This window comes from Phragmites australis, chromosome 6 (genome assembly GCF_958298935.1).
Source record: "Phragmites australis chromosome 6, lpPhrAust1.1, whole genome shotgun sequence".
NCBI lineage: Eukaryota > Viridiplantae > Streptophyta > Magnoliopsida > Poales > Poaceae > Phragmites > Phragmites australis.
In genome coordinates, this window is record NC_084926.1 from 26,331,776 (window position 1) to 26,348,044 (window position 16,269).

General features: G+C 45.2%; 1 protein-coding gene and 1 pseudogene across 1 annotated transcript; both read left to right on the forward strand.

Annotated features, from left to right (window-relative positions):
• LOC133923098 (pathogenesis-related thaumatin-like protein 3.5) overlaps positions 1–4,008 on the forward strand; it is a 61,469-nt pseudogene extending 57,461 nt beyond the window's left edge.
• Positions 4,009–10,859: 6,851 nt separating this feature from the next.
• Positions 10,860–13,197, forward strand: LOC133922173 (pathogenesis-related thaumatin-like protein 3.5). Its single transcript, XM_062367384.1, has 3 exons — positions 10,860–11,016; positions 11,092–11,794; positions 12,488–13,197. The coding sequence occupies exons 1-3, from the start codon at positions 10,959–10,961 to the stop codon at positions 12,660–12,662; spliced, it is 936 nt and encodes a 311-aa protein (XP_062223368.1). The 5' UTR covers positions 10,860–10,958; the 3' UTR covers positions 12,663–13,197.
• Positions 13,198–16,269: the final 3,072 nt, after the last annotated feature.

The following is a 16,269-nucleotide window of genomic DNA, read 5'->3' on the forward strand; positions in this document are numbered from 1 at the left end:
GCGGACGCACCCCCTACATGCCTGAGTTCTTGTCCGATGCACGAGGACCAACGAAGAAGTGGATCCTACAGTTTCAGGTACGGTACCATACAACCTATCAAATACTAATATAGTATGTAGTAATGCTCATTTTTGACACAAGTCATATTTGCAGCCGGCGTACATACACCCACATGCCAACGCATACGCGGTCTCTAAGCATTTGGAGGCCTTCCTGCTTTGGTTGTTTGGGTGGGTAATGTTCACTAGTGGCCAAGGCCACCTGGTTGCCAGTACGCTTATGCCATACGCCCGGTCGATAGCAGACGCTGATGTGGAGGACGTACCGCAGTTCAGTTGGGCATCCGTTGTTCTTGCTTCGACGTATCAGGCGCTCTGCGACGCGTGCACGAAGAAAGAGCCACTAGCCACTTTCGCCGGGTGTCCACTTCTTCTGTAGCTGTGGTCATACGAGCATTTCTCCATAGGCAAGCCGGTGGTGGACCGCTCCCCGTACCCAGAGGAATAGTACGGCGAGCCGGACGAGGACGCGCCTACTATGGCCTCGATGTGGTGCCGTCGTCGGGTATGTATTTTACATTAACAATTTGCTTCGTGTTCTTTTTCCCTCTAAAGATTTGTATTGATGTTTGTCACGCAACAACACTGGGCGCACAAGCAGCCTCACAGCGCGTACGAGCATTTTCGTACCCAGTTCGACAGGCTACGCCCGGATGACGTGGTATGGGAGCCATACAACATCTTGGCCATGCAGGGGCGTGCAGGATTGGGTTTGTCACCGTTGTGTACCCACGACGAGGAGTACTGGCTCACGAAGGCGCCGCTTGTCTTCGACATCTACATCGAAGAGTACTCACCGCACCGCGTCATGCGGTAGTTTGGCCGTCACCAGGCATTCCCTCTCATCCACATCCGTATCGTCCTCGTGCAAGTCCACAGGTACATATGCAAAATTACAGTTTTCGCAACCTTCGTTTTACTGTGACTTACATTTACTGTGGTTCAAATGTAGGTACACACGGAAAGGCCAGCCAGTTGGCAACCTCTAGGCAGAGCGCTTGGCCCCTTACGTGGCGACATGGGCCCAAACGCTACAGGATGTCGTGGAGGAGGCTCGTCCCCACACCGAGCGGAACTTCAACAAGTACCTACGGTGGTACGTTCCACGTACACGCACACGTGTCACCTACACCCCAGAGGGTGTCCGACCCCACATCGCGTTGACAACGGAGGCATACCCGATGCATTGGGACGAGGACGCCATATTAGTAGTAAGTTATTTTTTGAAGTCAATAGTCCATATTGAACGAACATAACCGTATACTATAATTGTTTACTTCTATTCATATCCGCAGGCAGATATCGTTTATGATGTACATAGGGATGCAGCTGGTGCCATGGACCGCCTCCGGCAAGGGCACCACCTAAGTGCATCGGATGTTGCGAGCTTCATTAAGCGGGTTTTCGACAAGACAGCGCGCGCCTTGAAGCTTACCTCCTGCCGATCTACCACAGATGTAGCAGGGGCGCCTCCCAGGTCCAGTGGTGTCCACGCCGAGTCGTCTCGGCCGTTAGACGTGCACCGTCGTTCATCCATGTCGGCACCCACACAACCCCTTCTACCACGTCATGGAGGCTCAGAGCAACTTGGTACGAATTATACTTTTGAATAATATTGAACAATATCCTTTACTTATTATTAAACTTTCATTAGGTCCGTGACTTCTTCGGGGCACACCCGACTACAACGTCCTCCAGCAGTCCCAAGTTTCCAGTGCTCCCCTTCGGACACAGCCCACGCAGGACGAGGCCTCGACACCGGTGGTCCCTACTAGGCCTACCAGATACGTCGGTCCACCCGACCCCCTCACCTACTCCAGGGGTCACGTGAGGGTTAACCAGCGGCATCGGGACCACGATGGGGCGCACGGGCGACAACAACGAGGGAGGCAGCAGTAGAATTTTATATTTTATGTAACTTACATATGCATATTCGCTTCGTGATGTACTCCTATGTATTCAGACACATTTACTTTGTATGGTCGACTTCGCATGTTGTAAATGCATTTCGTATTCAGACACGTTCAATGAAGAAGTGACCACACTACTAAACTTTAACCATGACTTGATAACACATGCCTCCTTGCGCATGCTTTAAACAAGAGGTGACAACACTACCCAGCTTTTTCCAAATAATAAATGACAACACGGGTACCAATAAATGTGGAATCTCTGACCATGATCAATGACACAACTTTTCCATTCTTCAAGATGGAATTCGATGCTCCTGCCACCAGCTACGCCCCTACCCTCACTCCTTTCTTCAAGAGCGAATCCAATGCTCCTGCCTCCCCCAACTATAAATAGCCGAACCTTTTTACGTTGAAGCATCACTCATTTCTCATATCTCTCAAGTGCAATATCTTCCTCAGTTCCATCAAGCCCACCAAAGAAACATTTGGGGACTACCATACCTGAAGGTCTCCAACCACCAATGTGCTTCTGTGGTAACCTTTGTAAGCTCCGCGAGTCGCAGTACATCTCATACACCTATGGGCTGCGCTTTTTCATATGTGCCAACTACGAGTATGACAAGCCTCGACATGTAACAACTGGTTATCGACCGGTACGGTAACAGATATCCGCCTCATTTCTTCTGATTTCGCACCCTCTTTTACTAATCGCTCATCTTGTTCCATTTGTTCAGTCCCCTCCACTGCCCTATGATTTTATTCAGTGGCTCGACAATGAGCAAAATGTCTCACAGAAGCAGTGGGTCGACATGAACATGAGGTGGAGAAGGGAAGCATACGCACGTCGGGAGTACGAGCAACAGCAAGAGGAACTTCGCCTCAAACGGGAGGAAGAAGAGCGCATGAGGAAGGCGGCGCACGACCGTACCGTGGCTCAGGCTTGGGAGGCTGAGAGGGAAAGGAAGCGGGAGAGAGCCCGCCGTGCTAAGGCGGTAGGTCCAGATGCCCTCCGAAAGGGAAAGTATTCTAGATGCACTCAGTAGAGAGTACCTAATGTAACCCGACATACTTTCCCTCCCTAAGGCATGTTATGATTAGGATCGACGCACTAATAAGTAGGTCTTAGTGCGAACCGTACATGCCACCTTTGTTTCCTCATCGTGTCGTCGCGGTTACAGTGTATTGTAATATTTTCACCCTATATTTAATACTATGTTTGTCCTCGTTCGCACCTCATACCCACGTAAAATGCTGCGACTGCTAATTACTAATTTTTTATTCTCCGACTATTACATAACCTACTCTAAATTTAAATTCTTAATTTCCTTAAACCCCTTCGTTTTTATTTCTTCAATTACACAAAAAATTACATTTTTTGAGGAAAAAAAGGCCCTAATCGCTCCCTCATAGGGCGGCAAGGGGGCTAACCGCCCTCTCTAGGGGCGGTTAGGTCCTCTAACCGCCCTTTCAGAGGGCTATAGCCCCCCTGAGAGGGCTGCAGATGCTTAGTTTTGCAAATTCTTCTACGAAAAATTTATATATTTAAATTTTTAATAAAAAAATATTAAAAAAAAACTCCCAGACCGAACCGTTCCAAATGCACCCGTTCCCCTCCCCCGGCAAGTCACGGGCATCTCGCGAGGCTCCAGTCCAGGGGCGGCCGCTTCGTTCCGGCCGTCGCCAGCGTGGGTTCCACGAAGTCGGGCTGTTTGGCCCGTCACTTGTCTTGTTCCCGGTGTGACGCTCGCCGCGCTAGCTTTCCAGTTCTCCTGCCAGATCGAAGTGCATGCATGCATGTTCTAGTATCCGAACTGCTGAGGTTGAGATCATAATTAACATTTTTTTTTCTCGATTTTCTGGCTGCAGCGTGAAGTCGTCCAGCCCGAACTCGCAGGCGTCGGGACTGCCGCTCATCAACGACACCATGGTGTACATTGGTGGAGACCAGGTCGGTGCCGCCAAAGCAGCACAGCCTTCGTCGCGCCTCGTCCTCGTCGGCGTCGCGTTCCTTGCGCTGGCACGAGCTTTCTCCTGAGTGCTTGGGAACGGAACCATGTGCAGGCGCGCAACGTGACAACGTACTAACGCCGAGATTAGCATTTGATAGAACAATTTACGACGTATTTTTTATCGTCACCTAATGATTAAGATATACGCTTCGAGTTACTAATGGAACCAATTACAAGAGCATGTATTAAAAAATACAAGATCAGGTGAATTTATTTTTAGTGACCATATCATTAATTTTTATGAGAATTTTATACTACCCTAATCTTACAATTTATTTTTGCTTAGGTATTTAGATCAATACGATGCACAAGAGGAAGAAGAGCTGTACATGGACTTTCCAAAGGTATTGGAGACTTCCATTTGAAGTTCTACATGGAATCAATCAAGGAGTAGCAAAATACGAAAAATTGAAGCCGACACGGACTCAGTTTATTGCAGCTAAACAGACGTCGATTAAAAGTACCATAAGTCTTTCATACGAAGTCGGATTTGGCTATGTAAGTACCCTCTGGAAAGCTTATTTAATGACCTTTCCAACAGATCCAGCTCCATTGCCAAATTTGTATCGAGTCGATCAAAATAATATGTCAGTCTTAGCTTAGTTTCCTTTTTATGTTGTAATGAGTCCAATTCGGTTTCCTTAGTCCTAGGTAGTATATATAGTAGAGTCCACGACCTATAGAGGGTAGACCACTTTATGTATAAGATTCAAACATAGCTATTGCTTGTTCGTTCATACCAGCGTTCATGCGAGGACAGCTAAGAGAGAATTGGGCAATCATTGTTTATCGTTCTACAATCCAAGATCAAGTTGTTGTTTCGTTGGGAATTGGGGACTTGGCGATCGTCACTCGTGGTCTCGCAAAGGTCATCTATAGGTGTGTGTTGGGCGTATTCCGAAGAGTTAAGGGTTCATACATTGGTGCGAGTGTTCAACTAGCGACATTGTCTACTTCGCATCTTTTATCATCGGCTCTTCCCGAGAAGATCGGGCCACCCCCATATCATCGTGGTATCAGATTCCAGGGCTACTCAGTGAGAGCTATTTACCCATAGATTAGTTTTGTTTTTGTATCCTCTACAAGAAACAAAAATCCCACAAAATTTTAGACCTTTCCTGGCTGCTATTTCTTTGAGAACCAATATATCCTTTGCGTACCATTGAACCTTTTTGAGACTAGCAAATTGATTTGCGCAAGGAACTGCTCTTGTTTTCAATTGTGCGCATCAGTTCTATCAATACAACAGTCCTATTTTAGATTTTATCTTGTATTTAGCCGAGTAAAAAAAAAAAGAAGTAAAACCAGTACAAAATAGAAAAAGAGGAAAAAAACATAAGGAAAAAAAAGAGGCAAAGAAAAAGGTGCTCGGTTGAATAATCCTCTTATTTTGGAGTTCTAAGTTTCAAGTTATCCGCTCCTGTTTTGTGCATTTTGTTATTTTGAGCAATCTTGTGCCCTCAGTTATTTCGAGCAATTGCTAGTGTCTCTCCTTGAACTATTGCAATACGAGCTTGGTTTGGCCATCTTCTTAGCTCATTCCTTGGTTGCAATAGTCCCATTATCATTGTGAGTGTGTTACTATCCTTGATCGTTCGCTGTCACGAGTGTACTTTTGTTATCTTTAATTCATTTTGGAATGGTAAGCTTGTCTTGTTTCAGAACAGTGAGTTGTGAGCGTTGAGTGTTCCACTTATATCCACATATATTTTTCACTCGGTATTTGTGAGCTTTTGCCATGTCAGGATAAGAGGAGGATCCACGTAATCCGGATGTATAGGTTTCATGGTTTGAGTACACTAGGCTGCGTGAGATGCTGCAAAGCAACTCCAAGATGGTGACAATGGTGTGCGTGATGAGCTCGAGGAAGTTTAGACTGGAATGAACACACTCAGGGAGGAGGTCACACAGCTACGTATAGAAATTAACAACAATTCGAAGAGTTATGTGCTATGTTTGCAAATCTCCATGTGCGTGGGGTTCTATGAACTAACGACACAAGTGTACACGGGCCCTGAGCTGTTCAGCACACCGAGACCTAGGAGGAGTGCGCTATTCGCATGGATGAGTAACATCGACAAGTCGTTTGGCGGCGTAGCAAGATGCAACGACACGTCTTGTTGCTTCCAAGTGTGGTCGAGGCAACGGTGTTTTTAACGGCGCCCAAGGAGGAGGTGTCAACACAGGCATTCCTAATGCTGCTGCGCGTGTGCATGGTGCACGTAGCTAGGTTGACGACACTAAGCTCTCCATCAACGATGATTTCCTACTGACGCTTACGATGAGCGACAACCCCGCAACCGCAACAACAACTTGCATCACCATAGATAGGACATCGACTAGGATTTTGTTGCTAAGGCCAAATTTTCTATTCCTGTCTTTTCAGGTGGTACGGATGTGGAAGATTACTTTAAATGGGAACTGAAAATTGATAAGCTATTCCGGATAAACAACTATTCCAATGACAAGAAGCTTTTACTTGCATCCAATGGATTGGATGATTGTGCCACACATTTGTGGGAGCAGTTTGTTCACAAGCGGATGGAGCGTCATAAGTTGCCTATTATCATAAATTATATACCTCTCCTGTCACAAATGAATATTGTTTCGTATATGAATATGGTCATCAAAATACATCTTTGATTACTACTTTTTAGTGTAATATATTTATAGAATATAGGAAAGTTATACTATTATAAAACTACTTTCGTGATAAATTTACCCATCCCATTTTCGAATATCTAAACTCAATACATAAAGAGTATTCCCTTCATTCAAGAATACAAGATGTATTTTGTTTAGAAAAAATCTTCAAAGTTAGACTTTAACCATTATTTTCTTATAAAATTTATAGTTTATAGCTGTAAAACTAATATAGTGTGAAAGCATTTTGAAATATGAATCTAGTTGTATAATTTTTATATAATAAACATACTTATAATTTGATCAATTATTAGTCAAAATATATAAATTTTGACTTTTTCAAAACAAAATACACTTTGTATTCTTGAATGGAGGGAAATGATGTGACCGGAGGGTGTAACATACTAACATATTTGTTTGGGAAAAAGTTAAGATTTGTTGAATTTGCATCTTCACTACTACATAATAGAGCTTCATTGCCGGATAGCAAATCACCTTCACTGCCGATTTTCTAGTTAGTAGTGGTCAAAGATTAGATTAGAGCATTTCCAAGAGATAGTGGATGTTGTAGCCAATGGTTGTATAGATGGTGATGCTGTTGGCAAGCGTACATATCTTCCTGCGAGCCATGCTGGTAGTAGACGGGCTCTAGAAATAACAGTGAATGTGGTATCACTGCTAGCCCAAGGTTTTAGCTGACAGTGATTCCAGGGATATCATTGTTGGCTAGTTCCAAGGACATCATTGCCGACTAGTGGTTTTAGCTGGCAGTGTTGCTATTTTCTAGAAAAAAAAATCAACCCAAAACGACTACGGGACCACACACAAACACTCAGTCGACCACCCTAAATGACCACGGGACCACGCACGAGCACTCAGCCAACCACGTACTTAACACGATTTTTTGTTTAATATACGTGTGTGTGTGTGCGGTTAGTGGCATTTAAACCCGAGACCTCTCAGCTCACGCCATTCGTCCTTACCATTCCACCACAAAGGTGCTAGTGATGATAATAGGATATGCTTTTATTTTGACCCTTGTTTCCTAAAAATGTTCTAATTATTTGGACATCTATATAGCTTTAAATAAAAAATTATCAACTATAAAGTTCTACGTATCGTTGAGTTCTACAATATTCATATAAAGATGTATCTATCGACTTTATATGAAAAAGTTTGTATCCAATCCGTGTAGTATTCAGTAACACAACCATAACTTTTGCATACGGAATCTGATTTAGACATTCGACCTCTACTTTCAGAACTAACGAGGATGCGCATCTGAGAAAATATAAGTGTGTACACATATACCTTTCTTAAACAAAAAAGGCTCAGAAGACCCTTAAAATGACCTCTGAAATTTTTTATCAAAAATTGACCTTCTCCAATTTATCTGAAAATTTTAAAAGACATAGTGCTATATCTGAAAATTAGTGTTGCATAGATATTTCATTAATTCTAGTTACCAAACTCACGATAAAAATCTTTGAATATGCAATTTTCAATTTTGTGGCCCTATGCGCCTTTTGTCAATCATTTCTACTAGTTTTCCTTTTGTCAATCATTTCTACTAGTTTTGTACTAGATCGAACAATTTAGAAAGTGTATGATTTCCTTCGACAATCTTTAGATGTTTATTTGTGAGTGAATTTCACATACTCAACAATACTTGGGGCAAACGATCACAAACCCACCACCTTTGGAAATTTATTTGAGACATTAAAATTGCTGAAAATTATAAAAATAGATTTTTTAAATTTTAATTAAATATTAGCTTAGGCTTTTGATCAAACCAATTAAAATAAGTTGATAGTGAGCTATAATTTAATTATAAAAATATTTATAATTTTTAGATCACTCTGAATAAAATTAAAGGTTAAATAAAAAATATAAACACACTTAACACTAGCACGTAGACAGAACATAGCTGATCAAGCTTGTTCATGCTCGTGCTAGTTCGTGCACGTACCACGGCTGACCACAGCACGAACGAGAGCACGAAGGAGCGTGATCTGTGTGTACATGTATTTATATGATTTTAAATAGAAAAATGATTAAATATAAAGTTATAGATTTTATTGATACTATAATTTTTATATAAATTTTATTGCTATCGATTTTGTATGAAAAAATTATAAATTTTTAAAATAAAATACTATTTATTATTATTATTGATTCGTAACATGAATAGATAGTGATACTTGACACATTATCACAATCAGTTCGTGGCTCTAACTGACAATAATTAGTTAAGTTTCACTACAGGTTAAAAAAAGATCTACAGTGATACTATCACTTCATATCTCTACCAGTTTATGACTAGAGTCGGTAATGATAATCAATTATTATTGTCTATTTTTTTATATATTTTTTAGTGTTGGTTCTTATACGAATCAACAGTGATATTTCATCACTATCGGTTTATAAGTAATTGGTAGTGATGAAAGGATATATATAGAGTTTTTATAGTGCTTCCATGATATTTTGTCAACTAAAAAATCGCATATTGTTATTTCTCTAGGGCAATAATACCATAATAGTCAAATACAACAAAACAAGAAGATAAAACCAAGAAAACATGTTCTAGAGAAACAACACGTAATGGTGGAAAAGACGAAGGTACTCATGGAGAGCCCACAATTCACCCGTGCCTGGTTATTTCTTTTCTACGGATTTTCCCCAGCGTCGAACTGAATTTTGGTCAATATTACCCATTTCTTTAACTATTGCTAAGCAGTTTTGGAATATTAGATGATAGCGACGGATCGACAAATCCACGGAGGAGAGGGGGAGAGAAGAGGAAGAAGAGAAAGAAAAAGAATAGGAGAAAGAGAAGAGAAAGTTTCGCTATTTTATAGATGTGGATCCATCACTGTTAGATGAGTCACTACACTTTAAAGGCTGTTTTACCCTCTTTTATAACTAGTACTGTCAGTACTGTCAGAGCAGCAAACACACAAGTAATTAACAAATAGTTGCATAGTGCAACCGGTCTTCCCATACTTAACATGTGAATCACCAAATTTTGTAATCACGGCAAAATGAATTTTGCTCTTATTGATGCCGATTCCGACGACAATTAAATCAAACTGTTTCTTGTGAGACTTTTACAAAGTCATGCATTCTAACAAGAGCCTTAATAAATGCATAGTGCACATAATATCAAGAAAATTCAATTGTCTTATTATATGACGGCCAAATCCAGATTATAATTAATCTTATTTTGCTTTTCGCGATGGTGAGTATCTTAGAAAGGATTCAGCGCCTCTAGGTATATCAAATATATCCCATGTCAGTAGAGATTGATTTACAACGCTGTCAGAATTCAACTAGGGATGATAATTGGGTACCGCGGGTATGTGTAACGCTCATCTATATTCGTACCTGTTAGTTTTTTACCTGTCTATGTGCAAAAGGTTGATCTCAAACCTGTCACTCGTGGGTGCCCGTCGCCCGCGGGTATATCGTTTACCTGCGGGGTATGGTGGGGCAACACGGTAGGGCAGTGAGGTAGGCGGCGTGACGGGTAATGAGGCAGGCCGGGGCAACTGGGGTGGCGGGGCTAGTTGGGGCGATGCGGGGGGTCGGCGCGAGGTGGCGTGATGGGGCCGGGCGGCGAAGCAACATGGCTCGATGGGGTGGGGCTAGGCGGCGAGTCGACGCAACAGGGTCGCATGGTGGGGCGAGGCTGCAAGGCTAGCTGGGGCAGGGTGACACGACGGGACAGCATAGGGTGGCAGGTTGGCACGGGGCGACGCGACAAGGCGGCACAAAGAGGGCTAAGGCTAGGAGGCGCGAGGTGGGTTCCTGGGGGCGGGGCGCTGTGGGGCAGTCAGGGGCTCCGATCATCGGGTAGAGGCACAGGGGCAGCGTGCTGGGCGATAGCTTGGGCAGTTGAGGGTAGGGGGTTGACGAGTAGAGAGCTCGGATATTTATATGTTGTAGAATGTTAGATTTACATGGGTATAAGGGTTTCGTGGGTACGGTATATTTTACTCATCCTAATATCTGTTTATCTGTTGGATAATATTTTTTATCTATGAATGTACTCTTAGGTACCAAATACTATCTATACCTATCTTATTCGGATATTTACTCGTGAGTAAACTGATAATTGGAATAAATTTACAACCGCTCAAATTTACAAAGCTACAGCAAAGAGGGGAGAAAAAAATCTCATGTGATGGGTGCCACCGCCAATTTGGGGTTGCGTATAAATACCAGCGGCGCACGCCCACACCGTTGGTAACAAAACTCACGTTTCTCTCCTAACCACACCGGCCGCGGCCACCCACACAATTTGCCAGCAGCGAAGAGCTCTGCACTCGCCGCAATGGCTAGAGCGCACCGAGCTCTCCTCTCCCTCCTTGTCCTCATCGCCTCGGTTAGTGGTAAGCTGACAACCGAATCCATTTCTTGCGATTTGTTTGCTTGCCTGATTCAGTGCCTAATTAACTGTGGTTCAGGTGCTGCGTCCAAGTTGTTCACCGTTGTCAACAACTGCGAGTACACGGTCTGGCCGGGGATCCTCTCCAGCGCGGGTTCCGCTGGGATGGAAAGCACGGGCTTCGCGCTCGCGCCGGGGGAGTCGAGGGCCATGTCCGTGCCGTCGGGGTGGTCGGGCCGGCTCTGGGGCCGCACACTCTGCTCCACCGACGACAGCGGCAAGTTCGCCTGCGTCACCGGCGACTGCGGCTCCGGAAAGCAAGACTGCGCTGGTGGCGGGGCCGCCCCGCCGGCAACGCTGGCCGAGTTCACGATGGACGGCAGCAATGGCATGGACTTCTACGACGTCAGCCTGGTCGACGGGTATAACCTGCCCGTGCTGGTAGTGCCGCAGGGCGCCGCGCCGGGGGGCAACTGCGCGCCGGCAGGGTGCATGGTAGACCTGAACGGCGCGTGCCCCGCCGACCTGCGCGTCGCGTCGGCGTCCTCCCACGGCGGCGGCGTGGCGTGCAAGAGCGCGTGCGAGGCGTTCGGGTCGGCGCAGTACTGCTGCAGCGGCGAGTACGGGAACCCCAACACGTGCAAACCGTCGGCGTACTCGCAGTTCTTCAAGAACGCATGCCCGAGGGCGTACAGCTATGCGTACGACGACGCCACCTCCACCTTCACCTGCGCCGGCAGTGACACCACGTACGTCATCACCTTCTGCCCAAGCACAACCAGGTACGTACGTCACCTGCTACTTACCCCGTTGTCATCGATTTCTTGTTCGTGAATAGTGTGACACAAAAGAATTGATTATTCTGGAGGTGTGTAAGCATCACGAAGTAGGCGCGGCCAGATTAGCCTAATCCTGTCAAACCAAACGAAAACGACCTCTCTGTTTCCCTAGAAAATCAAAAGGAAAGCACCTTTTCGCCTCTGCGCCCATGACCGCTTGTCAAAACCCGGCCGGCAGTAGACCAGACCACTCAAGGTGCGGTGCGGTTGAGTGACGCGCACCGATATGGAGCCAGCCACCCCAACCGCATCCGCGTCCATCGCGAGTCACGTCGGCAGCACGGTGGCGCCCGCCGTGCCGCCGGCCCACCGTGGTACGCCACCACAAACGCAAATACTGTTTTGGTGCCGCACGCGTTCGTCCATGCGGCAGGTCGGCGTCCTACACGCACCTGATGTCGGTGCCGGTGCCGGTGCCAGCGACCGCCGCTTTCTTTAGTTTGTCAGCGCCGGTGGTCCAAGAATTAAGCGGCTTGCCACTGCGTTGCGTAACGCGAAGCCTCATGATACACGCCACATCCATGATCATGTGATTTTTCTTTGCACAGAAACTTGCATGATGTTATATTCTGAGCATTTCAGCCTGTCAAGTAGGCTAAATCGTTAACTGGCAGTTCTTTTCTTCTTTGCTTGCAGCGTGAAGTCGGCCGGGTCGAGCCCACACGCGCCGGGACTGCCGCTGATCAACGACACCATGGTCTACCTCGGCGGCGACCAGCTCGGCGCCGGTGCCGCCGCGGCAGGGTCTCCTTCCCCTCTCCTCCACGCCGTTGTCGCCGTGGTGTCCTTGGTGCTCGCAAGGGCTTTCTAATGCGCCCCCCACACGCCGGCGGTGCACTGCAGAATGACGCGAACGCGACGCGGGCCGTGCCGTCCCGTGAGACGATCGTGCCCAGGGAAAATGCAGAGACGAAGTGGACGCGGCACCTGCCTGCCGGGCCCGCGGTCCTGCGGGCCCACTAACAGTGAGATTCGCCCGTGGGAGGGAGAGAGAGAGACGCCAAAGCACAGAAGGGCTCCGCGAGACTGTGACTCAACTGCCAGGGAATTCGATTGGAGAAATTAGATTTTGTACTTAGGTATTCACACGTATTGGAAATTTGGAGTTGAGTTCTTTTCATAGATTCTTTTCAATAATTCATAGCAGGACGACTTTTTTCTCACTTTTTGTAAGTTAGTGGATATACGAATATCTGGTACACGGACGTGAAGATGGTCCAGGTCGCATTCGAGATGGGAACGTTGGAATTTTGTGGACGTGTACACGATATACAAGAAATTTCACGAAATTTTGGACTATGTACCTGTAATTCAGGATGTGGATATAGAATAATCGTCTTTCTATCTGCTCAAATTGTTTTCTATTGCGTTTGCTTGCTGCTTTATCTTGCTTGCGTTGCATCGTCTGCTACCAATGAAACGGACGATGCGCAGGTTTTTTTTAAAGGTCAAGTCACAAGAGCTACAATAATCAGGAACAGGAGTACAGTCTTTGCGGTCACATCCTCAAAGAAAGCTAGGACGCAACTCGACCAATTACATAACTTACTTAGGGCTTGCAGTCCTTTGCAAGCACTGCTTTTGCACAGCGCATTTTTACACGTGACAAATTTTAGATGATAAAATTAGCTGAAGGCGATCTGGAGGTACCTGAGTTTGCAACTGCTCTAGATTTTGCCGTCTGCGTATAATTTCAGATCTATGCTGATGATGTACGAGTGTCCCCAAACTACGTACGTGTACTGTGATGATTTTGCTATCGTCGTACGTGCATACGACAACACAGTGGATAATCTTATGGTGCTCGTGAGTGGAGATGCAATGAATTGCGGGATGTGTTATATGTCAATCCACTAAATATTACAATAAATTCACTCGATGCACCGTGGCCATTGGATGAGCATACGACGATGCACAAGCACAACCTTCCTTCTTCCTAGCTCTATGCTCTCTCTCTCGCCACCCCCGTTGGTGGCGTATAAAAGGAGGTTGAGTGTAATATGATGATTTTTAATCGATTAAAACCAAGCTGATGTGATGAACTATTGTGTTTTTGTGAAACTGGACCAGAGTACCCAAGATAGAAAAACATCACCAGTATAAATGGCGTGTTTAAATATACTAACAAAGTTCGCATACTCAACGGAGGCAAGGTTTCCATTAAATTATAGATTACATTTGGTTCAAAATCTGTGTTACAAAAGTGCCTGCTAATTCCATGGTCAGTGGCTAGTACACACTGTATAATCTGTTGAGTTATTCATAATCTTACACGATAAATTCCGCGTAAAAAGGTTGTTGAGCGGCGGAACGAGTGTGTATAAATAAAAGTTCAGAGGAAGCATATCAATATAGAAATAGCATACATTTACAACTAAAAAGTACCGACGTCATCGTCCCCAAAAAGTGTTGCAAAGTAACTAACATCGGGAGAAATTTCTTCTTCAGATCAAATTCTGCATATGAAGCTGTAAGGGTGAGTATATTTGTTCATAGCAAGAATTATGATGTTTCAGTACAAGTTTAATGTGCGTGGGTACGTAGAAACAAGTGTTGAGTATAAAGCAGGTTAATCATCGCACCAGTAAAAGTCATTGAGTCGTGCACCCAACGGATGCCTTTGTTTATTTATGCATGATATGATTCCATAATATGCTACTCCCCCGGCTTAAAAAATAAGGCGCAATTTTAGATGTTGGCGTGCATAGAAATTGTTGAATATACTGGCATCCCAACATGTCAAATTCTCACCGGAACAAACTCTAGGAAAACAATATCTTTCAATTTCGTCAAACAATGAGAATGCAGCTCTGGTCATTCACAAACACCAGCATGTATGGCTTCTCTTTTTTAATAATGGAATAAATCCCGGACTCTGCATTGGAAGATGCATATTTATCTCTTGAGTAGAAAAAAGGTGTTTACTTGACAACCTTTTGAATCTCTTGCACATCTTAAATGATCTCAGATCACGACACTGACATGAATCAACTCTAGATAATATGTCACGTAAACTTTCTTTAAGGCTGTTGTCGCTTTTCCAACGCTGGGAGAAGAAATGGCATTTGGTGAACCTTACATGCCTTATCATAAAGACCAAATAATTGGCTGCAAGTTTGCTTGTGGCATCAGATTTACTAACATTTTATTTAGGACCTTGACCAGGAACTGTATTTAATGTGATGTTAATTTCTGGGTAAGGTTGTGAACATAAGTGTGTGGATGAATTTTGTTCTGATGATTGATTGTATTTTCGATGGACATCGCTGTTGTCTATTTAGAGAAGCCATCGCTGTTGTTGCTTGGTGCTATGTATCTGTCATGGATACATGGATTCGGTGATTGCTTTCAACGGCTGAGCATTTGTTAGGTCACGACGAACTAGCCCTAAATAGATATGGTGATAGTCCCACTCATAAGAGGAGGCTCAAGCTTAGAGATAGAGCCTGCGAGTGACAAAGATAGTGAGAAAAATATCATTTGTATCATGGCAAAAAGCACTCAGGTCCTCTCTCTCCTGCCCTTCAAGGGCATATTTATAAAGAGAAGAGATAAGAGAAATTACCTGTCTGCCTATAAGATATTATGTCATAATCATATACCTAAGGGGTACTTTTGTTATTTCACCTCTTCACATGTATGCAACATGGTAGCTAAGATACCATGACAACTATAGTAATACCACAGTGCGCCGTCTAAATATCTCCAAGTTGTGGCATTCCCCCAATAGTACCCTCTCATCTATGGCTCCGAGGTTACAAGGGCGAACGGATAATCAGAGAACTAGCTCCAGCCCCACCTAGGTGTTAGGAAACCTCGAACAACTTCCCGTCCTTGTAAAACCTTACGGCGATGGCCACAAGTGGTGGTGATGAGGTTTGTCGAAGGTGACATGGTCCAGAGCCCGTGACGATGCTTGATGGAGGTTAAACTGGCCGGAGCGTCAGATGAAGCTAGGGGCGGAGTTGACAGTTGAGTTGAGGGGTGTGACAGAGGCAGAGTCGTTTGCAGCCCTCGACAGTGGAAGGTGGAGGCAAAGTCAATGACGAGGCTATGGCAGCCTGCTACCCCTTCAGCGGTGGATGCTGAAGGTGGAGTTGACGGCAAGGCTGAGGGGCTTGACAGGGGTAGAGCCGTCGAGAGCTCTCGACGATGGAAGCTGGGGCTGAGTAGATGGCGAGGCTGAGGTAACCCACTACCCCCTTAGCGGTGGATACCAGAGGTGGAGTTAACAGCGAGGCTCAGGGATGTGACGGGTAGAGGCATCTGGAACCCTCGGTGGTGGAAGCCAGAGACAAAGTAGGCGGCAAGGCTGAGGTAGCCTGCTACCCCCTCAACGGTGGATGTCGGAGGTGGAGTCGACAGCGGGGCTCAGGGGCATGACAAGGTAGAGGCGTCCAAAGCCCTCGACGGTGGAA